We start from the raw sequence: 24,424 nt of genomic DNA on the forward strand, positions 1-24,424 counted from the left end.
TAGTAGGTACAATTCTACTAGTGAAACTAAACACATAATTATATTAATATATATGTTATATTACATAATTATATTTAGAACCCAATGTATGCAACATACTCAGGAATCTCTCCAGGAAAGTATTACAGCCTTTTAACAGTATACACCTTAACACATTTTTCCCCCAAAAGGGAGTCTTGATAGAGATGGGCAAAGAGGGGACATGACTTGGCCGTGGTCAACAGATGTGGTAGCTCCCTCTCCCCAACCTGGAGTGACCCGAGGTTGGCCATGGGAGAGGTGTTTTTTAAAAACATAGCAGGACTAATTCTCTCACAGAAAAAGGGAACTCAGGAAGCAGTCTGCTGGAGCTTTGCTGATACGAAACTATTAATTAAGCCCTACAAGGGAGATAAACAGCTGGGTAGTGGTGGAAAGCTGAAGGATGTTTGAGACTAATTGGAAGCATGTTAAACTTTACCTATCTTGTGATCCTGCCATGGTTGTCCCCAGAGACACTATCACTCTCCACCTACTTCACAAGGATGGCACAGGACAAAGAAGAGAGACTTATTTCAATGTCACTGAACTCTTGGGATTATGACTTCATCCAATGACCAGAAATTTGGTACCTGGGATCTAGAATGGTAACTCTGGGCTCAATCCCTTAAGTGCAAAAACAGTTGTTGTGGTTTTTAAGCTACTAAAAGTGCTCTCTTGCAAATGAGACCATAGCAGAGGTCTGGCCACTCACAGTCACTAAAGACCTCATCCATGGCTTTTTTCCCACTGTTTGGGATGTTAACCACAGCCCCTTGGCCACATTCCAGTCTGGATAATTACACTGGGGCTAGCAAACCTCACCCTCTAGCTCCAACTAAATAAAGTATTCCTTTGGACTAGCTGCCATAACCTTTGTTCTGCTGCTGTGGGCTATTAAAGAGCTATTCTGTACTTAGGATGGCTGTATTTGTGAAAAATCAATACTCCTGGTATAACTTTCTACACTGACAAGAAGTATATCCCACAATATCTCACTGGCTAAGTTATTTTTTTAATATAGTGCCAGAAACAATTAGAAAACTACGGTAATTTCTTCTCCATCTTCTCAACTTATACTATTCATGCAGACACCGACTGAAGTGTTTGCAACATTATATATACAAAAGGAGGGCAGGTGAATATTCCACAAAATAGGTACTGTGTGTCTACTACATGCCAGGCTCTATTGTAGGTACTGGGAACTGTCGTAAGGTTGTGGGTTATGTTCTCAGCATAATTTGAAAATCTTACAAAGGGAATAATTCAATGAAATTCTTCCTATGCTACTATATTTCTGAAAATCTGAATATATACACTTTACTAAATATACCAGCATTACCATGCACAGCGCTCCCAATAAACACACTATTCCTGTCCACTCTTAGAAGAGTCTATAGGACCTTAAACTCAATGTCTATGTAGGTATGTGTGTGGAAGGATATGTCTGTCTAAAAATAAGAAAATATGCTTTCTTGGCTAGCTTGGAGGGTAACAAATGGGATGCTGCCTATATATACGTATATATACATATATACATATATACGTATATATACATACATATATACATATATGTATATATACGTATATATACGTATACATATATATGTATATATATACACATATACACATATATATGCTTGTTTTTAGCAATCATCCTATTGGTGTGGGTGAGAGTTTACATGTTATAATAGCGGAAACAGACATAAGGAAATTGAAAACATAAATATCTTTTGTTTAAAGTTTCTCTTTACTGTATGAAAAAAAAACCATAAATCAAGTCTTTTAGTGTTCTACTACAAGGATGAAAACAACAAAAGGGGGGAAATGTAAGTATTGTGTGTTTGCACATTCACATACACACACATTATCTTGTACTTGAAGATAGGATAGGGAAGTTAAACATCAAAATTCCAGTGAGTTAAATTAAATGCATGAATGACAGAATATTTAACATCCCACCTTGCAAAGAAAAATGGCTCAGAAATTTTAAAAAATAATAATAGCAATCTTGAAATTTCTATTAATCCTAGAGGATCTGAAACAAGTACTTGCCCTGGACAAACTATAACCAGACTGTGGAAAATAGTTTTAAAAATTCAGTGAAGTTCACTTGAATCTGCCAAATTATTATTCTGCTTGAAAATTCTCCTAGCTAGAACAAGTTAATAGCAGGCTTCCAAAACTAGGTTAAACATGCTCTAAATCAATTTATTCCCCCCTATAAATCTGCTAAAGTGCATGCTTTTCTGGTGAAAATGGTTCTTCAATGGTACTTAATACTGTCACTTTATTGTTTCTCCAACCAGACCACTTCAAGTTTTTCTACTGCAATTGTTACATTAAAGTTAAATGCCTATCTTTGACATAAATAATAAACAATGAAATACAGATTCTTTAAAATAGCATAAGGAACCTCAAAATGTATCACACAGGCAATACATTTCCTAAGTTTAGAAGAAATGCCTAATGATGCATCTGTGATCCAAGTTTGCCACCCAGTAATTTATTCATTATCATCTTAGAGTTAAGAAACAATTGGCACGATTACATCTCCCACAGATACCCGACTTGTCCTCCACCAACACGCTTCAGGTAGCATCTTTGGCAAGAGAGCTTTGATAAAAGACTGAAATGAATATTATGTAGCGACACAGTCTGCCCCATGTACTTTAAAGAGCCCAAATCACTACACCAACAGTATTTCCACCACGTTGCAGACAGAAGACCAGAACGAGTGATTAATTAGCTGTAATGTTTAAACTCTCGCTGGTATACAAGCTGACCAACACAATCTTCAATCTCATCCCTGTTTAAAATTCACTCAGAGAATAATAGATCATTAAAGATTGTCCAAAAGTATAAACAATTACCAAAGCAAGGGATGGGGCTTCCCCACTTGGGGGGAAAAAGACAGGAGTCCTAGGACTTTTTATATTGAAGGGAGAACACATGATATACAATGCCTCTAACACCATAATCTAGCCTGGTGTCAATACTGAATTTGTACTCCCAAATATTGCTGTATTTTCTAAGTATCTTTATTAGGATAAAAATCTTTTTTTATAAACTTTATGTAACTAAAGGACAAGAATAATTCCAGGGAGGAAATGGGGGAAACTTTCCAAATGTGACCCAAGGGAAGACATTCTAGAGATGGTTCTGTCACCAGGGTCAAGTCACATGACCTCACTGTGCCTCAGTGTCCCATGAAATTAAAGAATGAGGCCAGAGCACAAATCTCTAATTCCCTGCTAGCAGTGAAATCCAGCTATCTATTTAGGTGTCACGGAGAACTCAAGTTTTTGTAAAACCCCAAAAGCATCTGACAGCAGCAGAAAATGTGCTTACAGTGTCTGACGACTACAAAGGGAAGAATGAGAAGGGTCTAAACAAGTCACCCTATCTTGCATCTTTCAGTTTATGCTAGGATTAAGAGGGCAACCGAAATTAGATGCTTCATTTCATCCCACAGTAACAATGTAATTCTTATGACAAAAAAATGTAAATACTCTTTTTAAAAACATCCCCCAAAAGAAAGAGCTTCACCTGACTCAAATGAAACTTAGATCTGTCTCACTTGGAGGGCTTCAATGCTTGAGCTACAGTATGGGTATCAGGATGTGGAAGCAGCTGTCACTGCTTTGTTTTTCATTCACAGTAGGTGGTTGCCAAGCAACAAAATACTATTGTCTGTTTCCATGATCTATTGGCCAATTCTACTGGTAATAATGCTTTCTACAGTTTAAAACAGGGCCACCTTTTGGACAAGAAGAAATGAGAAAAAATTTAAGAATGACAATAACACATATATAAATAAATACACTGAATGTACCCCAAAATGACGTGTATACATATATAGCTGTGTGGGTCTATACATACATATATTTTGCAGATATACATATGTGCGACTATATACATTCATCTTCTACCTACCTCAAAAGCCATCTAACTTTGATAGGCCAAAAACTAGAATCTAAATCCCTTGAAGGCAAATCAAAGTATGACCTAGAGATACAAAAACATAGTAAGACCTATTTTTTCAACAATAGCAATAATTTCCAGTTTGCCAGATGTATCAAATCTGTCCCTTCCATACAAAGTCCTACAATCATAAAATCAATTTTGTCTACTTATATACAAATAATATCAAAAGGAAAACCTTCACTATCTATCTACTTTGGAATTACCTAACATATTTAACATGCTGTAGGACTTACTGAGTTTTTATGTGCTACCACTGCGTACAAAGATAATAATTGAAATGGGAAAATACTGTTGCTGCTTACACCCAAGAATCTTAAAACACATTCATTTTTAAAATAATTGAACTGTTCTCCTTGGAATAGCCTCATGTGATTCCCCACTTTGTTTTGATATGGGTCCCTGGGGAATAGCAGTCATGCTATGTTACTCTTGCATATTTCACTAGCTTGCAAATAAAATAACACACAGTGTACTCAATATAAAGTTGTCAACATTAACTTGCATCAGTTGCTGTTTGTTTTGCATTGACAAGGCTTCTAAAGATAAGAATTACAATATTCTTAGATGTACAGACACAACATCAAAACGGCCTGAAGGAATCAAAGCTTGAAAATGCTAGAGGCAATCACGTTTTGAAATAAAGAGAAATCAGTATCATTTATACATAATTTATACATATATGTGTGTGTGTGTGTGTGTGTGTGTGTGTGTGTGTGTGTGTGTGTGTGTGTGTATTGCTGCAAAGGACCTAAATAACGCCAGAACAATCTTTGGATTTTATGCAATGCTCATCCGTCTTCCTTCACAATATTTCAAAAGCACTTTGCCTTAACTATTTAGTGCATCCCTCTAAAGGAGCTTTTAAGTTCACTTTTTGAAATTCATTGCCACTTGGAAATCTATATATTACAACAAAACGGGAATAAGCAAAATCCATTACATGGCTTGACATCATTACTATAAAGTCTCCTATCAAAAGGACAACGCCAGCAAAACAGAAACAAAGTGTGCTAATAATGAACTAAATATTATCGAAAATTACCCGTTTCTGGAACGGAGCCTTCTTCAGCAGAACCCACTCGCCTCCCGGGAGTGCCCGTATGGGTTTCTCCTTCACATGTCACCCCATAAATGACCCAGTTGTTTTTTTTTTTCCCCTTAGCTTCCCAAGTTCACCCACCTTCGTCTTCCTTTATCCAAGAAACAATTTTCCTCCCACTTTCTCCATCTTCAGATCTCTTAGCCACCCATTACTTTCTCCAAACTACTGGACTCAAACTGCAGCCCAGTCTGCCACGAACCGTCCCCACATGCATTTGTTTCCCTCATTCTTCTAGATATGCTTTCCAAATCTCTACCACCAAACAAATGCAATACTGATAAAAGTAGGGTTTCAAGCCAGTTTTTGTTTTTGTTTTTTTGTTTTGTTTTTTTACTTACAGGAGCAAAATGTTGAGAGAAAAGGAGAAGAGGAGTGTATTCGGAAGGAGAAGGGTGGGACACGGGGATCCTACCCACCCGGGCTTCCCCACCTGTCGACCCCACTTTCCCCATGTGCGCGCCGCGGGATGACAACCACAACACTCCAGAACCACCCCCTCCGGGAAGGAGGCGGGGTTACGCCTTCAGCCAATCAGGACCCGCGAACTCCGGGTGTCCAACCTATGGGGTGGCCGTGGCCGTGCAGGGGGAGGACGTGGGGTGGTCGGGGAGGGGCCGCGTCCGTGGGAGGCGCGCACGTGTCGAGTCCAGAGAGGCAGGGAGGCGGAGAGGCGGCAGGCGTCCAGGACCTGAGGCGCGGACTCTGCACCCTGGCAGCCACCGAGTCCAGCTGCCCAGTGCCTCTTTTGCCTTCGACTCGGCGGGCCAGGACCTGCTCCCGCCGAAGAAGACACGTCCAAGGTGTCCGGGTTCCCCGTGTAAGGGGACAGTCACAAAATAACAACAGTACCTAGCGCAGACGAAAAGGGGAGTAAAGTTTCCGGCCCGCACCACAGCGGAGTCCGCCAAGACAGAGAGGACAAGTGGTGCAGGGCGAGAGGGTGACAACCTGACAAGAAGAGGGTAGCGGGAGGGCTGCGCGAGCAGGGCTCCGTCCCGGGTGCCGTGCAGGGGGCGGCGGGCGGCTGGGTGCGCTGTCCAAGGTGCAGGGGAGGTGGGAAGCGCGCGGCGGGCTCGGAGCCCAGAGCCAACACGGGCTGGCGGCGGCGGGGAGAGCAGGACACAGCTGTCTGGAGCGCCGGGCACCTCCAGGCTCGCAAAAGTGACAGGGCTGGAGCTGGTGTAGAGCGGGGAAAGGCGCGGGGGGCTGCGCGGAAGCCTCCACGCTTCCACGTACCCCTCCCCACCAGCCTCACCTCTAGCTCTATTCCCCTCCCCCTCCCGGGAGCCCACTCCCCTCCAAGCCTCCGTCCCGGGGCCATGGCGGGGGCGGGACCGGGGAATCCCGGCACCGAGCCCGGACACCCCAGGGATGCTGCGGGCCCCGGAGCTGCTTGCTTACCTGGATCCGCGATACCGGGAGCGGGGGCAGCCCGCCGCGCGGAGCCGGGAGCCGGGAGCCGGGCGCTGGGCGCGGCGCGGCTCCTCCTCGCCTCGTCGTCCTCCTCGTCCGCTTCTCCCGGACTCCGTCCCGGACACGAAGCTGCAAGACGCGGCCCGGCTGCAGCTGCGGTTCCCTGTGCTGCCTCCGCCGCTGCTGCCGCAGACAGAGGACGCCCCGTGGCGACTGGAAGCCTGTGTGAGTAGCGGCGCCCGAGAGAGTGGGATCTGCTGGAGACTCCGCGGCTCGGGGCGCGCGGGCGTGCGCACGCGCGCCTGCGAGTGTGAGTGTGTGTGAGTGTGTGTGTGTGTGTGTGTGTGTGCGCGCGCGCGCGCGCCCACGGGGTGGGGGAGTCGCGAGGAGAGGGGGGGAGAGGCCAAAAGATGCTGGTAGGGACTGAGGCAAAATTCTTTGTCCCCGGAAATCCGTAAATCCGGCGAAGGAGGATCGAACGTGCGTCTCGCCGGGGGGAGCTGCCCGCGGGGCGGCGGCAGAGGGGGAAGGGAAGGCAGCGCCGCGCGCGGGCTCCGGATCCGAGCGGGTCTGAGCCGAGCGGAGCGCGCAGCCACGGATGCAGCAGAGGCGGTGCCCGTAGCCCTCGGTCGCGCGGCCCCCTCTAGGGAGGGGCCGAGTCGCTCTCTCCCGCCACCGCCGCCGCTGTCCGGACTTCTCGGCTAAGCGCGGAGGGACAGAAATCGGGACACCACGGTCGCCACTGCCACCTTGGAGGCGCTCGGCCCCTTAGTGGGCCGATCGGAGACCCGGGCGCACGTGGCCGACTACCGGCGGGAGTCGGCGTGTGCAAGCGCGGCGGGCGTGGAGTGGGCGGTGGAACCCCACCGAGCGCGGCCCACCGCCTCGCCAGTGGAGGGATGCGGGGCGGGGAGCAAGGGTGAGGTCAGTCGGGAGGGAGGTGAGCTTGCACGGTCCGGGGGGAAGGGAAGGCGCTTCTTACTCCAGGTAGAATTGCTGCCTCTTTTCCTCCTCGGAGGCCACTTTTCCTCAAAGTTAATCCACTTCCCAGGTAAAAGTGCCGGTCGCCTCTTTGTTCGGATTCAGCTAACTGTGCAGGATCAGAGCAGCGCCTTTTTGAAGTCAGGCTCGGCCAAGAAGGGGCCCTTGTGGCCAGCCTGGCGCCGCTCTTGGCCTCTTAACTCCCATACTCCTTCATTCATCCAAGCCACGTTGTGTATACCTTAGAAATAAAAATTTTAGACACATTTACATACCTTCTTCCTAAAAGACATAGCGTCTTTTCCATTTCTTGCTTTTCCAGTTCTTGCTTATTTTAAATTGGAAGTGCAATTTTATTCACCCAAGAATTTCTTGAAGGATCATAAGGTCTGAGTAATACTTGAAAATACCCTTCCTGGCGGGATTCTTCCACGCAGGGATTGTGTTTTGCATACTTTCGCATGCCCTCCAGTACTTCGCACAGTACCTCGTACATTGTGTGTTTTCTATAAACGTTGAATGAGTGACATTGTTTTTTAGCTTCACATATCCTGAAGGCAAAGACTTGGATGATGGGAAAGTCATTACCACCCCACTAGGCTTACTTGATTTTAACTTGCACCATTTCCCTGTGTGTGACTATTTTCCCCTCTGGCTGCCAGAGACCCAATGTAAAAAAAGACTACAGACAATAGTGACCCATTGTGCAGCCTTACCAAAGGGTGCAAGAAGAGAGCACTCTGCAGGGAACCCAATGGGATATCCTGTGTGTAAGAGGGCTAAAGCACACTTTATTTTAGTCCTGGGGGAATCTAATCTCTTAAAATGTGAAAGTCACTGTTCATTAGCAATTTATAATGTCCCTTCTAGAACAGAAGGACAGGAAAAAAAATAAAAACTTTTAAGAGAAATGCACATTTCTACTAGCTTGTCGGGTACAAGCTTTTCTCTTATAAAGAGCATTACTTCATGGACACTGACCAATGCAAGGTCACCCCAGACTATTTCTGCTGTAGCACCAAACCCACGTCCTTCACCCTTGGTATTTCCACAACCATCCTCTTAGAAGTAACAGCCCTCAGTTTTACATTCCACGCTAAATTTCAATTTCTTTGAACTCAGGCTCTTGTATGAGCTGCTTCCCTCTCCACTCATATCACAGCTTTAAAATGTAGTTGAAATAAAGTGACAATTAAAATGGATTTATTTGGGTGCTGCCAGTGTGTTCTCTAGTGGGGGTCCTTTTAAGTAACTTCTTCTCTGTCCCTCAGTTTACAGTCTTCTTAAGAAACCAGGTGCTTTTATGTTATGTAGAACACCTATATGTTTAAAACTTCTACTTGAAAGGAAGCTCTGGAACTTACAGGAGGAGCAGAAAAACTCTTGACACCCCAAATGGGTTCCTGACAGCCAACCTAAAATAGGTATGAGTCAAAGTCTTGCAAAATAATTTTAAAGCTTTGTTTTCCTTAGAGAGATGCCTTTAGGCTTCCCAAGTGCTTGTCTTGGGATGCAGAATGTAACCAAGTTTTAACTTCTCTGATGACCACCAAAGGGGGCAGTCTTCTCTTTGTAAAAATAAATGCATTGAGAAGAAGCCAACATTTAAAAATAGTAATGGGAGCGCCTGGGTGGCTTAGTCGGCTGAGTGTGCGACTTTGGCTCAGGTCATGATCTCACGGTTTGTGAGTTTGTGAGTTCGAGCCCCGTGTCAGGCTCTGTGCTGACAGCTCAGAACCTGGAGCTTGCTTCGGATTCTGTGTCTCCCTCTCTCTGCCCAGCCCCCCCCCCCCCCCCCCCAGCTCATGCTCTGTCTCTCCCTCTCTCTCAAAAATAAATAAACATTAAAAAAATTTTTTTAAATAAGAATGTAGGCTTATAGCAATCTTAATTTATGTTCACTTAAAAGATAAACAACAGAAAAGATAACAACATAAGATATATAGTGTTTATGACCCACTTAAAGATAAAAGTTTGGAGGGACAGCCAGGATCAAAATGCCATAAACCATAGGCCCTCACGCTACTTAAACACTACATAATAATAAAATGTGCTGCTGAGAGATTCACTGTTATATGTTATCATAAGTAGAACTGAATCAATAGCATAATCATAAAGGTCCTATTTTTCTTCCTAAAAAGGGCATGCTCCTTAACAGTAACTGCTTTTTTCAATTTGCAACAATGCAATACACTAGTCAAACATTAACTTTCTTAAGAACATAGTACTGGGGAAAGGTGGAGTAGGTAGAGAAACACTTTAACCTGATTTGACCACAACTAACTAATCTATTCTGTCGGTCTAGATTAAAAAAAAGAAAGAAAAAGCTTTCTACCTCTAAACTCATAAATTTTGGGTGTGAGATGTATCATGGATTCTAAAGTCAACTTCTGCTGCTGGGAGCATATGGCCTCACATTCTCTGAAGTGAGGTGGCAGGAACCGTTAGTTGAAGTGCTGCTGTTGATTTTAAATGGTTGTGAGCATGCATAAGGAGACAGGTAATTTCCCCCCATAATCAGGTCCCAGATCACTTAGTCCATTAGAACTTTATATGATTAAAAAAAAAAAAAAAAACCCAAAAAACCAACCTTGACCTGCACCTGGACTCAGAGTGCCACTTTGGTACAGAGTGTCACTCGGGAACAAGGAGAAGACAGGAGCTATCCTGTTTGCATCCGTGCTTTTATACGTTGCTTTATTCCAGGTACTACTTACGGTGCTTAATTCTGAATAAAGATCTTTAAGAAAGTCAAAAACCAGAGGAAAAAAAAGTTATACTTTATTCCAAGCAAAAGTAGATAGGTTTCTGTCATCATCAGTGGTGACATTTATGGTACAGGTGAATATATTAAATAACACCCATTTTTAATAGTTTCTGATAGAGTTATGGATTTCCTGGAAGCTGAAGAAAGCTATGTATCCTCTCCTCAGGAAAGTGAACATAGGAAGATGTAAAAACAATTTTTTTTTATTTTTTTAATGATTATTTTTGAGGGAGTGGGTGGCGGAGGGGCAGAGAGAGAGGGAGACAGAGAATCCTAAATCGGCTCTGTGCTCTCATGGGGCTCAAACTCAGGAACCCGTGAACCATGAGATCATGACCTGAGCCAAAATTGGACGCTCAACTGACTGAGCCACCCAGGCTCCCCTGAAGATGTAAAACATATTTGAGTAAAATTTCAGGAGTTAAGGGAATCCACTCTGAAGCTGAGGTAAGGAATCCCTAACATACGTCCTTTGCACATTGAGATTTACAGCTATAGAGAGATGAATTGGTAGATTTACTAATATCCTCATTTCTATTTTTAACCTGATAATTTAGTTGATTGTCAACACCAAAAAGACGCATAAACAAATCAGGAAACCAAGCAAGTATTTATTGAGTACCTACTTCATAATTAATTCTGTTCCTTATGCTGTGGTTTTTACCAAAAAGTATAAAGTGCAATCTGTTTCTGCCTTTAAAGAGCCTATCATCTAGCTATCATTATTCTTAGGAACAAAAAAGCTAACATAAGCATACTTTAGCACTTGACCAGATACAACTAGCCTCAATTTGAATTAACTAATACAACTTTTTAAACCAATTGTTAAACCATTCCGTTGAAAATTGGTTATTAGCGACCTATGTCTAAATGCATGTTTTTATATTCACACACCCCTAGTAATAATCACTTAGACTATTGCATGATGTATAATGTAAAAAGCTAGTTTATTGCTGTATTCTGAATTTTAGATTAGAGATAAGAATAAAATTGCTGGCAAGAAAAAATGGACTATGTTGGCAATGGCAGCTATGGATTATCTATCACAGGATCCCTGGGCAAAGTGGAATTGATTAGGATATATTAGAGCTAATATTTCCATTGATCAAAGAATTAGGGGGGTACCCATGCATTTTGAAAAGTCTAGATCTACAGAGACCCAGCAGTCTATTCTTGGAGAATTTTACATAATATTTTATTTCAAATTATAAATGAATAGAATATAAATATAAAATAAATATTATAATATTTATTATTTAACATAACATACTATTAACATAATATTTTACTAAGGACTCTCCTTAAAACTTCTTAATTTTTGTCTTCGCGGTTTCTTTTGGCTTGCTGACACAGAATTACTTTTGGTTAACATAATTTTTAAAACTGCAACTCCTTCACTTAATTCATGACGGAATTATGAAGAGTACAAAAGCAGCAACATAAGGAAACAAGAAGTTTCCAGTAGTTAGAGTGTTACCATGAATTCCCCTCCCACTTATACAGTGGCACAGACAGAAAGCCAGTCACAAAATTAGAACTGTGGAAAGCCCAACCATCCACGTGTTGAACATTTTACATAGCCTGCCTCCCCAAGGACCCCAGAGGCTTTCATGTGGGGAAAGCAGGAACATCAATCATATCTTTTTACTTTTCCGGCGTCTTAGCATCATATAAAAATAGTACTGGGCACCAAGTCATAAGATCTAAGTTCAATCCTGTTCTGGCCGACAGCTTACTGTGAGACCCGGGGCAACTCACTTTCGAAGCATCAGGTGGCCCTCCTGTGTAATGCGGATAATAATAACTGACTCATTGGTTAAGACAATTACATGAAATAATGTGAGAAAGGATCCCTCACATCGTAGGAGCTAAGTAACTCTGTGAAATCTTGGATCTAAATAATAATTTTTTAAAAAATGTATGTGGCAGAATATTGGAGCACGTACGTGAATGGGAGGCTCCTGCGGAAATTTTGGAGGTTTTTGTTAGAAGATAACTCAAATAATGTTGAATGATTTGATGATTCCTGGGAGTCCCTTCCAAGGATATTTTAGGAAAACCACAGACAACCAAAAGTTGGCAGAAACAGACACATGCAGGATATTGTGGGTTCCATAATTCTAGAGGTGCTGTAATTCTATAAATTCTACTGCTATTGCAAAACCCAAGCTTTTGTGTTCATTTGTTTTTAATTAGTCTCTGTTTTTTTCAGTCACACAGATTCTCCTTTCCCAGTGATGGTTTGCCCTGCTAACTTGCCTATGTGAACATTTATTTTAAAAATTAATACCCATAGTAATTTTTTAAATCAAGAATAGTTCACTGTTTTCTGCCCCCTCCCCTTAACTGTGAAAGTGGTATATGTGTTCGTTGGGTTAAAAAAAAAAAAAAAAAAAGGCAATGCAGAATGTATAAGGAAGAAAAAATTGCTGTTACATCACCTCTCAGGGACCAATCACCATTACTGTTCTGGTATATATCCTTCTAGACATTTTATTTGCATAGATTCATTCTTTAAAAAGTGATTCAAGTCAATGTGCAGCCATTTAAATGCATACTAGCATTTTAGTAAAAACGGTTCACAAAAAAAGTTCAACAGTTTTGTTCTGTTTTGTTTTTTCCTTTCATACACTTTTCTTCCAAGATGGGCCCTTTGTTCATCACGCAGCTTAAACAGGATTTTAGCCAATCATCTTTGAAAACTTCCCTTCCTGGGGTGCCTGGGTGGCTCAGTCGGTTGAGCTTCTGACTGACTTCAGCTCAGGTCATGATCTCACCATTCTTGGGTTTGAGCCCCATGTAGGGCTCTGTGCTAACAGCTCAGAGCCTGGAGCCTGCTTCAGATTCTGTGTCTCCCTCTCTCTCTGCCCCTTCCCTACTCATACTCTGTCTCTCTCTGTCTCAAAAATAAACATTAAAAAAAAATTTTTTAAAAAGAAAACCTCCCTTCCTATTTCCCCACTTTCAACACTTCTAACAATGAGTCCTTTTTAATGACCCTTTAAAAACTTAGTCTCACCTTGAGCTGACGTGATCTGGAGTCACAAGCCCTGCTCCTTGGCCTCTGGCCATTCTGTGGGTGCTTTGCATTACTTAGCCTCCACCCCCAAGATGAGGTCCAGCTCTGACCTTGGATCTGGTACTGCATTCCCTGATGGAGCAAAAAAGATTCTTGATTTCAATAAGTAACCAGAGTGTGCATTGGAGTGACCATCTACTGGTTCAACCGAAGGTCTGTGTAGTGGTGAATTATTTGAGTTCATGTTTTATGTCAATTGCTGCAGGCAAAATTTGGGAAGTTTGTTTTATTTTGCTTTTAGGAATCTATAAACAGTCCTTCGCAATGCAAATGCCAGCGATAATTCCAGTAGAATCTCCAACTTTCGCAATTGAGCATGTTCACTATTTTACCCAGAAGCTATCATTATTAATGAAACATATAACAATGTTTGTTTATAATTTTGCTGGTTCGCTAGTTGTACAGAAGGCTACAGGTTCCCAAAGTAAAACAACCACAACCCAATCTGTCCCCCTACAAATCCAAGAGACCAGGCCCTCTGCCACCGCTCTTAAAACGAGCGCTAAAGAACTGACAGAAGGAAAGAAAAAAAGAAAATGAGGTGAGATTAATTACATATAGTTCTCTGAGAAATATATGCCCTACATTGTGAATTACGAAAGTTTTAAGTAAATAAGTTACAACATTGTATGTACAACTCATAAAAGAAAATAATGAGATAATAAAATGCAACATATGAGACAAGCTATAATCTTAGAAATTGTATACAGGGAATAACAATATGTATTAAAAAGTTTCCAAGAATTGATAGCATGTGTCTGACATTAATCAAAGGAGAGAGCCATCAAATTTAGCAAATGAGAGAGTTTCAGCAACTAGAAACGTATTCCCTTATTGCACATGATTACTTACCTTGATTCTTTCCTGTGCCAGATGTCATAAGATGCCATGTTCACACCATTAAATCTGAAAGGTAAGGTGAGGGCAGAAACAGAAAATCTGAGACTGGGAGACAGGATGAGGCCAGTGCTCCAGAACCAAGTCCTTGAGAGTTGAGTAGCCATGAAATGATCCTCGTATGTGATACACGGCTTGGTTGAAGCTCCAAGAGATGGATGCTATGCACTTTAAATTTGTTTGACTCTATTCTCAAAAACCAGCCTTTGAATTATTATAATAAAAGCATTTGACCAGAGGAACTAAGAAAAATTGAAATAAATGCAACAATAATTTTAATTTACTTTCTGCTAAAATATGGTATGTTTTATATCCTTTAACCTAAACTTCACAAATTAGAATCACTAGAATATTTTTTATAGTTAGCATAGAAAAATAAAAATAGGCAATTTAAGATCAGATTAAGCTAGATTTCAGTCACAGGTATGTCACTCTCTGAGTAAACTTGGGTATGTTTCTTAACCTCTCTAGGCCTCAGTTTCTTCATCTGAAAATAGGGGTAGTTTAATACCTAACTGTTAAAACATTTTGTGATGATCAATGAGACAACACTAAGCATTTCCTAATGTTGACCTGCCCCTGGGGGATACTAAGGGCATATAGAGTTTACTTTCTTTGATGGTTAATTTTATGTGTCAACTTGACAGGACCATAGGGTGCCCAGATATTTGGCTAAACATTATTTCTGGATGTGTCTATGAGAGTGTTTCTGGATGAGATTAGCATTTGAATCAGTAGAGGAAAGCAGATTGTCCTCCCCAAAGTGGGTGGGCATCATCCCATCTGTTGAGGACCCAAATAGAACTAAAAGGCAGAAGGGAGAATTTGTTCCCTCTGACACCATTGGTTCTCCTGATTCCCAGGACTTTGAACTCCAACCAGAACTACACCACTGGCTTGCCTAGGTCTCCAGCTTACACACAGCGGATCGTGGGACTTCTCAGCCTCCATCATCATGTGAGCCAATTCCTTACAATAAATCTCTTTAAATATAGATATTGGTTCTCCTTCTCTGCAGAACCCTGACCAGCATACCTTCCTCCACCACCAAATGGACTTTTGAGTTCACGTGTCTGTTTTCTCTACATTTCTTCAAAATGTCAGTTATCCGTTCTAGTTTCTATCAGTGCAACTGATCATAGCTTCTCCTCCGCTCCAAAGAGAATTCCATTTCACAGACTTGGGAACATCTATTTTTCAATACAAATAGTCTCGCTTTACTTACTTCCCATGTCTAGACTGTATTCTGAATACATAAAGTATTTATTGGAATTCAGTTTTTCGGATACACTGACATCTGTAAAAGAGCATCCCAAGCAGAAAGGCATACATCTGACCTTGCTCCTTCCTGATCAACTCTGCTCACCCTTCACATCATATCACATATTCACCCTGAAAGGAATCAGTTTCTTGTGATTTCAGCTAGTACGAATCCGTTCCTCAGGGCCAGACCACTACTCCGTTTTTTGAAACTGCAAAACTGTGGACCAAGCCCCAAACCATGAAGGTTTCATTAAGGGTTACATCCTATGTGATCCAGCCTGAAACATTCAGTGCTTCCTATCATAAAAATCACAAGTTTTGGGGCGCCTGGGTGGCGCAGTCGGTTAAGCGTCCGACTTCAGCCAGGTCACGATCTCGCGGTCCGTGAGTTCGAGCCCCGCGTCAGGCTCTGGGCTGATGGCTCGGAGCCTGGAGCCTGTTTCTGATTCTGTGTCTCCCTCTCTCTCTGCCCCTCCCCTGTTCATGCTCTGTCTCTCTCTGTCCCAAAAAAAATAAATAAAAAACGTTGAAAAAAAAATTAAAAAAAAAAAAAATCACAAGTTTTTGGAAATAAATGAACTGAATTTCTTTTTCATATTTAAGACACTCCAAGAGTTTTCACATGGAACATGTGTATATTTATATTTCTTAATCTGGGGCATATAAGGGATTTATAATCAAAGTATGAAGAAGAGTTTCCTGATAAAGTGATTCTATACAAATTGAGTTAAGAAAGACAGTGGAATTGTCCTTTTATATATGTCCATATGAAGCTCTTTGTAAACAAGTCTAAATAAAAGTGTTTATATACAGTACTTACTAAATCCAGACATTAGTGATCAATCAAGTACTCTTTGTTTTTAATGTTTATTTATTTCGAAAGATAGAGTATGTGAGCAGAGGAGGGACAGAGAGAGAGGGAGATAGAGAATCCCAAGCAGACTTCACACTGTCAGCACAGAGCCCCATGTGGGGCTTGAACTCCCAAACCACAAGATCATGACCTGAGCTGAAATCAAGAGTCCGTCATTTAACTGACTGACCACTCATGCACCCCTCAAGTACTCTTTTACTCAGATGATTCTCTGATACTGTAGAATAGGAAAAGCCAGACCAAGATGTTATTGTGATACATTTTAATGGTTTTATTCCATGACAATTATAGAAGGAAAAATGAAAATAAATAGCAGTTGGACTTTAGCCGCTGTTTTAGTGAGAGAATCTCCATTTTAGATTTCTAGAATGGAGACAGTAGTCTGGGCGAGAAGAAACAAGATTTTGTTCTTACTTGGTAAAAGATCTCGTGTTAAAGATCTTGTTTTTATTGTAGGAGGGTGGGGAGAGAGGGAATATGATATGCCAGTCTACCTGCTATGGATGGAATGTGTCCCCCCCAAATTCCCATGTTGAACTCCTATCCCCTAAAATGACGTTATTGGTATTAGGATGTGGGACTTTTGGGAGGACACATCTAATAAGGTCATGAGGGTGGACCCTTCAAGAAAGGGATTAATGTCCTTACAAGAAGAAATACAAAAGCTTGCTTTCCACTTTATGAGGGTATATGGAAGAGATGGTCACCTGCAAGCTAGGAAGAGAGGCTTCACCAACCCTAGAATCAGCCAGCACCCTGATCTTGGACTGACTAGCCATCAGAACTGCAAGAAATAAATGTTGGTTGTTTTAGCCACCCAGTCAGTGTTATTCTGTAATAGCCTGAACTAAGACCCTACCCCAAGAGTTAATGTAGTAGTTGTTGTCTTTTACTTTAACTGCCATGTAGTAATCTGTTCTTGGACTAGAAGACTGTTAGAATTTCCAGGGAATCATTAACGTCTTGCTAACAACCATGCATAATTATGTGAATGTGTATGTGTTTTACTCGTATAAGCTTTGTCATTAATACAGTTAACTAGAACCTTGTTTCATTCTTACAGTGGAAATGTCAATTATGACTTTGGGTTTGTCTTATATTTTTCAAAGCCATTTTTACTCTCTTTTCAGATTCCATGTTATACATTACTACTTATAGCTGGATGCAAATAAAATAAATGCTTTAAATGTTTTGGTAAATCTCCCATCAAGGCTCTTTTTTTGGGCATCTTAAATATATGAAAGAAATATGTACTATAGGTATGCAAAACCATAATCACAATCACACCTTCACAGTTTGGGCGCCTAGGTGACTCAGCCGGTTAAGTGTCCAACTTCAGCTCAGGTCACGAACTCACCACTCGTGAGTTTGAGCCCCGAGTTGGGCTTTTTGCTGACAGCTCAGAGCCTGGAGCCTGCTTCCCATTCTGCGTCTCCCTCTCTCTCTGCCCCTCTCCCACTCATGCTCTGTCTCTTTCTCTCAAAAATAAATAAACGTTAAAAAAAAATTTAAACCTTCACGGTTTAATTGACATTCCTTAAGAAGGCAGTGTTTGCCCAGAACTACCATTTCACAGAATTCTTCTAATGACTGCATCACTCTGGAAACCAGTGCAATTGACTTATAAATTCTACAAGTGGAATAAGATGAGGGGTACAAGGGACGATGCTTCCAAATTCAATCCATGCTTTGAATTTGCTTTTTAATTTATTTTCCAGGTCTTTCTTTTCCTAGCCTGTTATGATGGTGCTTTGTTGTAGACTGTTGATTTATTTATGAGGAGTGAAGATGGAAAATATATCCTTGTGTCAGAAAGCCTGGGTTCAAGCCATGCGTCTCCCACTTACTGTCTTACTTTGAGTAAATTATTTTACCAGCTCCTGCTCAGTATTTTCATCTCTAAATTAGAGAAAATGGTAATGCTCATCTCCCAAAGCTATTATGAAGATTAAATTGAATTTTTCACATAAAAATTTTGTAAAATCTAAGGCATCGTATAAATGCTAAAACATTTGGAGGGTATTACTACAGTTGTTACTATTTTAAAATATTAATATTTTCAAAGCTAAATATAGTAACACAGTCAACCATGAACTAATTTACTTGGCATAGTTTCTAGAGCAAAATAAAGAATGCATTTGCAAAGTGAGATGCTGTTCGTTCATCTCACACCAGTGATTCACTCATCTAAGACTCAGCCTGGTACAAAGCATGTAGTAAGGTGTTCAGTACATGATGTTATTTATCCCCTTCTTTTAAAAAAAATTTTTTTTAATGTTTATTTATTTTTGAGACAGAGACAGAGCATGAGTGGGGGAGGGGTAGAGAGAGAGGGAGACACAGAATCCGAAGGAGTCTCCACGCTCTGAGCTGTCAGCACAGAGCCTGACGCGGGGCTCGAACTCACAGACCGTGAGATCGTGACCTGAGCTGAAGTCAGACGCTTAACCGACTGAGCCTCCCAGGTGCCCCTCCCCTTCTTTTAAAACAACTTTATTTCTTTTCAATCCTCCCGTACCTTTCCTCTTGGTTTATATTATTGGGATTATATTTTTGCTGTAAGCAAATATCCCAAGGACTATGAAAAACGCTGATAGCATTTTTCCATCTAAGAACCACATTGGCCCTTTATAAACACATTAATGATCATCACACAACATTGTCTATCTTGAATGTTTTCGCACCTTTTTATCATGCATGTCTGCCTAGTTTAAAATCACAGGGCAGGAACTCTGTCTAATTCTATTTGTAAATCAGAGAGAGAGCATTGTTGTTCAATAAATGCCAAGAAGCGACAGCATCCATGTGAGGTGAATAGGTGGAAATTATTATTTCTGTGCATAGAAAGGTGAAAATAAAATGGGTACTCTACAATTTTCAAAGCATTCTCATATCGATTATCTCGTTTGTCTATCACACCGACATTGTGAGGAAGCTAGAGAGGGCAGCTTTACTGTTAGCCTCCTTGTATGAAGGCAGAAAGTGAGACTAAGAGGTTAAATGCCTTATCCAAGACCCCTCAGCAAGTCAGCAGCACAGCCGGAGGGGAATCCAGACCTGCACAGTGTCTGCCCTGTGGTCTTCTCAACTGATGCTGCAGGAACTTCATAGCAGTAACCGTGCCGGGTCTGTGAGCATGTCAAGAGGCATCAAGAAGCTTATCTATTTTCTTCCCTTTGGGTCTCAGCACTTAACTCTGACCCTGGCCCACAACAAGTGCTTCGTAAACAGTTGTTTAATCAATCAATCAATCAATCAATTAGTATTATGACTATTCTATCAGCAGGACTCAAGAGTTAATTACTGAGTCCCGATGTCCTTGCGGTCCAGACCGCTGTTCAACCCACAAAACTATTCTGTGTTGCTACTTTTCTGTTTCATTTAGTGACCCTTGTGATGCCAGTTTCCAGTACCACTCTCCGTCCTATCATTCTCCTACCAGGTTGCTACCTCTGTTCAGCAGCTGCCCTACATACTACCTCTCTAATAGACTCAGCTATAACCTGAAAAATCCAATAAATGAAGGGCCTAAAAAAGTATACGTCTAACCTTTCATTTCATTACGAAGGTATGTGATATGTTGACTGCTAAAATCTTCAGGGCTGTCCAGAAATCAGAAACTGATACGAGGACACACATGACTTACAATTGAGAGTCTGCTATGAATGTTCTCTGTTCATGCTAATGGCAAATGGAAGGTCTAAGACATTTGTGTGCTATATTGAGCTTTGGAAAAGTGTGAAACACACAAGCTGGATTGGGCAGTAAATGAGTTGGGGAACAGTAATAATGAAGGGAAGGGTGTGAGAATGGCTGTGCACACAGTGGCTACTTTTCTTAGATGTGGCAGGAAACAGTCAGTAATCCAATTAGCTAGACCAGATTTGAACCGAAGGCATTGCTCATATAGTAGTTGTAGAGTGTCTTTACTTAGTGGTGCTAGAATCAAATGACTGCACACATTTGATATGGGCACTAGTTTAGGGACCAAATCATCATCCTCGACATCCTTTCTATGTATGCTGTCATTTTGCAGATGTATTTTAGTAGCATTTTTGGCTAATTATCTTTTCAAAATGGTTCATCAAGGAAGCCAGTGGTTGAACTCACTAAGTCTTATTTCTTAGAATCAAAACCAACTCAACAGACCAACAATCCTTTCTCACCCACACATCCTCTATAAAACACACATATTGTTGAATTACAACTAACCTTATGTCTGTCCTCAGTTCAGTTCTTCATTTTCCAGAGAAATCCACAAAACATGGAACTATTTCTCTTAGAAGAAAATCTTATTTAAAATGAATAACTTAGGGGCGCCTGGGTGGCGCAGTCGGTTAAGCGTCCGACTTCAGCCAGGTCACGATCTCGCGGTCCGTGAGTTCGAGCCCCGCGTCGGGCTCTGGGCTGATGGCTCAGAGCCTGGAGCCTGTTTCCGATTCTGTGTCTCCCTCTCTCTCTGCCCCTCCCCCGTTCATGCTCTGTCTCTCTCTGTCCCAAAAATAAATAAAAAACGTTGAAAAAAAAATAAAATGAATAACTTATAGTAATATATTCTAATAACATTTTGAGTATTATAGAATATACAACCCCTGGATTCATTAGTGAATCCAGTATCAACATGTGCTAGTTCAATTTCATTAACCCTTCAATAAAACCTGAAATTTTAGGTTTGTACCCAACTTTTCCTATCAAGTGAGAGATCTGAGAGACATCAGAGAAAATGACAGGAGAAAGTGGATCTAACTCCCTGAAGTCTTCTTTATGTTTATTGTGCTTGACCTTAATTTCCATGTACTGATTAGGCACACATTAAGCAATGTCTCTGAACAGGGCAAAAGAATATATATATATACATATTGACACTAGCTAAATTAACAAACCTCGATATCTATTAACCTGTCCTATTCAAAGTAAAACAGAGAAAAATACTTGTTAGGTATTACTCAAGGATGAGGAACTCATTTTTATTAATAGGAATGAACAAATGAATGGCCTAGGAGCAACAGAATCGTGATTTTCCCTTTGGTGTTCTGTTAATTCTACAGTATATTTCACTCTGCTTAATGTGTTCTGTACAGCATTATTTTTGTTAAACTTCAAATGTACTAATACATGCTTTTAAAAGTGATTCTATTGTTATTTCTCTTAAAGTTGTGTTTAAAAGTAATTAACAACTCGTTTTTAGTTGTTGTCTAGCCAGATTCTCGTATATGAAGTTGTTTCAGGGCTCACCTTTGTTCTAATTTCTAATCAAGTATTGAGCCTCTCCTACATTTCAGGTATTGTGATAAAATACACTTTCTGTAGGGCATGCATGATTATTCTCATTTTTTATAGATGACAAAGTTCTGTTCCGGAAAGGTTAAGTAAGTTTACAAGGTAAGAAGACTAATAATGATTAGTATGTATCCAGGAATCCAGATCTGTGTTCCTCCAAGGTCTATACCTTTGTCAGTGTATCCTGTGGGCTGTTAAATTTTAAAAGCATCAGGGTTTAACATGTATCTGTGTAGTTGCACACGTGCAAACACACACACAGCAGGATGCTTTTTCCTTTTTAAAAATAGTCTTGGCATTCGAAACACAAATTGCATTGGAAAGACAGGAGTATCAGTAGTGAACTTCTGACATTTTGGTATATACCTGGCTTAACCTTTGCAAAATCTTAATTAGCATTGGGCCGACCTTGATAAATCATCCTTACTCTTAGTAAAATAAATATGACTTGTGGAAGAGATAGTTTCCCATTCTCTGCACTTTTAAACAGTTCTGCCATCAGGTATAAAAACTACCAGTAGATTTAATAAGCTATTTATTTCTATAATGAGAGAAACCCTTATTATTCACTAGGAATAGACTGCATTTGGGGATACTATAATAGATGACAGAAACAACAATTGAAATTCTGAATACATTAGAACCACAGCATGTTGCAGACCAATTAAGATTGACAACCAAGTGAAGCAAATACACATGGATAAATATAGAAAATTCAAATTGTTGTTAGGGTGATTCCCCTCCTCTCTGCCTTTTCTCTTTTCTGGGTGGTATTTTTCTTTCTTCTGAATATTCCTGTTCATTTTGTTAATCTTTTTCTGCTCTGCTTCTGAATTTTAATCAAATTGAATGCTTACAGACATAAAATTTTCATTCATAGAATACCTTGGCACTTGGATGTATTTAGTGCCCTGATGTTGGGAAACTATCACTAACTGGAAATACTAGCTTTTGCAGATAATAGATAATTTTCATAATCTTAAACCAAGATGGGGAAAGTAGATACTGTGCTAAATGTTTCAGCCACGTGTTCACCTTTCTGTATTAAATTAGTATTGGCAGCTGGGTAGGAGATTACAGGGTACAGTTGCTTTCACCTTCAACAGTAAATGGTGCTTGCTGAATTGCCTCTATGTGCCTCTAAAGCCCAAGAAGCTTTAAAATATACGTTTGATGCTGATGATCAGAAAACACAGTAAATTAGCATCACTTAGGTTGATGGGGAGGTGGGGGGAGAGTGGAGACTAAGTATATTGCTAATGGAGATAATGGAATTTGTGTTTCTGAAGTTCTAAAAGTTTTGCAGAAGGCCTCCCTGATTCTAGGAGATTAAGTTTAATAGAACAACATAAACAACAGTCTGAGTAGCTACTGTGGATCATGCATTGAACTGGGCACCCAGGGTCATAGGATTAGAGGTCATAGGATTAGGGCACCATACCAGTGCCCCTTCTGATTCCAGTGACCTACCTACATTAACTGCACATTAGTTCATTCTCGTGTCAAAAAAATACGATAAAGTATTTGTTCATAATGTGTCACACTGTTTGAAAAAAATGAAGTGAGAGAACTAGGTGTAATCCTAATACAAACATAATTTCATTGAAACACAGGTGCCATTCTGGCCTGAAATTGATTTTTAACCTACATAGTTTTTGAAGACAGAGTATCTGCAATGTATATGAGGACTAGTGGGGAGGAGAAATACAGCTATCTTGGCAGCAAGTGAAAGAAAAGGAGCAAGTTAAATGCTTTCTACTCTCAGACATGATTAATAATCCTTAAGTACTGTTCTGTTTAATAAATTGTGACAGAGTTACTCAATGTGAGTCTGGAAAAGGACATAATGATCGGGCTCCTTGTAAGTAATGCTTTTTAAAGATGGAGGTTGGATTTATATTATTGTAAAAACAAATAGGTTTGGGGGTGAGGGGAATGTTTCCTTACTGAATTAACTTGTAAAAAGTAGCAAACAGTGCCATCTACTGGGATTTAATTTTCTCTTTTTTACAGGTTTTTCAGAGGATCCTTAATTATGCACATTGAATACGTGCACACAATATAAATAAGACATAAATTTTAAAAGCCCTTGGTTACCTGTCATGAAGATTGCAAGATTTTTTTAAATGGCTGTGTTTGTTTCTTACTTGTACATTCCAAGTCACTTTACTATTGGTATTTAAAAAAATGTTCAATAGAAATAATTGCCTTCACAGTAATCTACTTTGACATTCAAAAAAAAAAAAAAATTTCTGGAACGAAAGTTAAATCACCTTACATGGAAGCATAATCAAATAAGAATTGAGGAAAACCTCCACAGGTCTGTGAAATAACCCTCTCCTCTGCTCGGCTGACAACTCTCCGGTCCATCCTCAATCTGATCTACCTGAGAGGCCAACTTTTTCCTTCTTTACAAAGAAAAGGAGGGAAAGGGGAACACTTTTCTTAGTGAGGAGAGCCAGCGGTGTGTACAAACGTTCATCTCATGCTACACATGGTGGAGAAGACGGGGTTGGAGGTGTCGTCCCCAACACTTCCCCGGAAGGACTCAGCGTGCTGGGTCATCTGAGTTCTTTCTCTACCAGCCAGCGTGCCCTCGGTCGTACACAAGATGGCCCGTGAGCCACACCCTGGCAACATGCCAGCAGCGTTTCTCAAATTGTGGTCCTCAGTCCACCTGTACCAAGATCCTCTGAGGAGCTTATGAAAGACACATGTTCTCAGCCTAGTCCTAGGACATGCTGAATCCTAAACTTCTGGTCT

General features: G+C 40.8%; 2 protein-coding genes across 9 annotated transcripts in view; one reads left to right on the forward strand and one right to left on the reverse strand.

Moving 5' to 3' along the window:
- Positions 1-7,279, reverse strand: part of ENOX1 (ecto-NOX disulfide-thiol exchanger 1) — a 585,762-nt gene extending 578,483 nt beyond the window's left edge. For 3 of the 8 annotated variants that reach the window (XM_086711629.1, XM_086711617.1, XM_086711626.1), the window contains exon 1: positions 6,509-7,275. The gene's annotated coding sequence lies outside the window, so the exon portion shown is untranslated. Of the gene's footprint in view, positions 1-6,508 lie in introns of all 8 variants that reach the window. The other 5 variants (XM_086711581.1, XM_086711571.1, XM_086711591.1 and 2 more) reach the window with 4 other exon arrangements.
- LOC147584752 (uncharacterized) lies at positions 5,719-15,830 on the forward strand. Its single transcript, XM_086711638.1, has 2 exons — positions 5,719-6,745; positions 15,108-15,830. The coding sequence occupies exons 1-2, from the start codon at positions 6,479-6,481 to the stop codon at positions 15,147-15,149; spliced, it is 309 nt and encodes a 102-aa protein (XP_086567764.1). The 5' UTR covers positions 5,719-6,478; the 3' UTR covers positions 15,150-15,830.
- The last annotated feature ends 8,594 nt before the right edge of the window (positions 15,831-24,424 follow it).

Source organism: Puma concolor, chromosome A1 (genome assembly GCF_028749965.1).
Source record: "Puma concolor isolate L17-30 chromosome A1, mPumCon1.1.hap2, whole genome shotgun sequence".
NCBI classification, from domain to species: domain Eukaryota; kingdom Metazoa; phylum Chordata; class Mammalia; order Carnivora; family Felidae; genus Puma; species Puma concolor.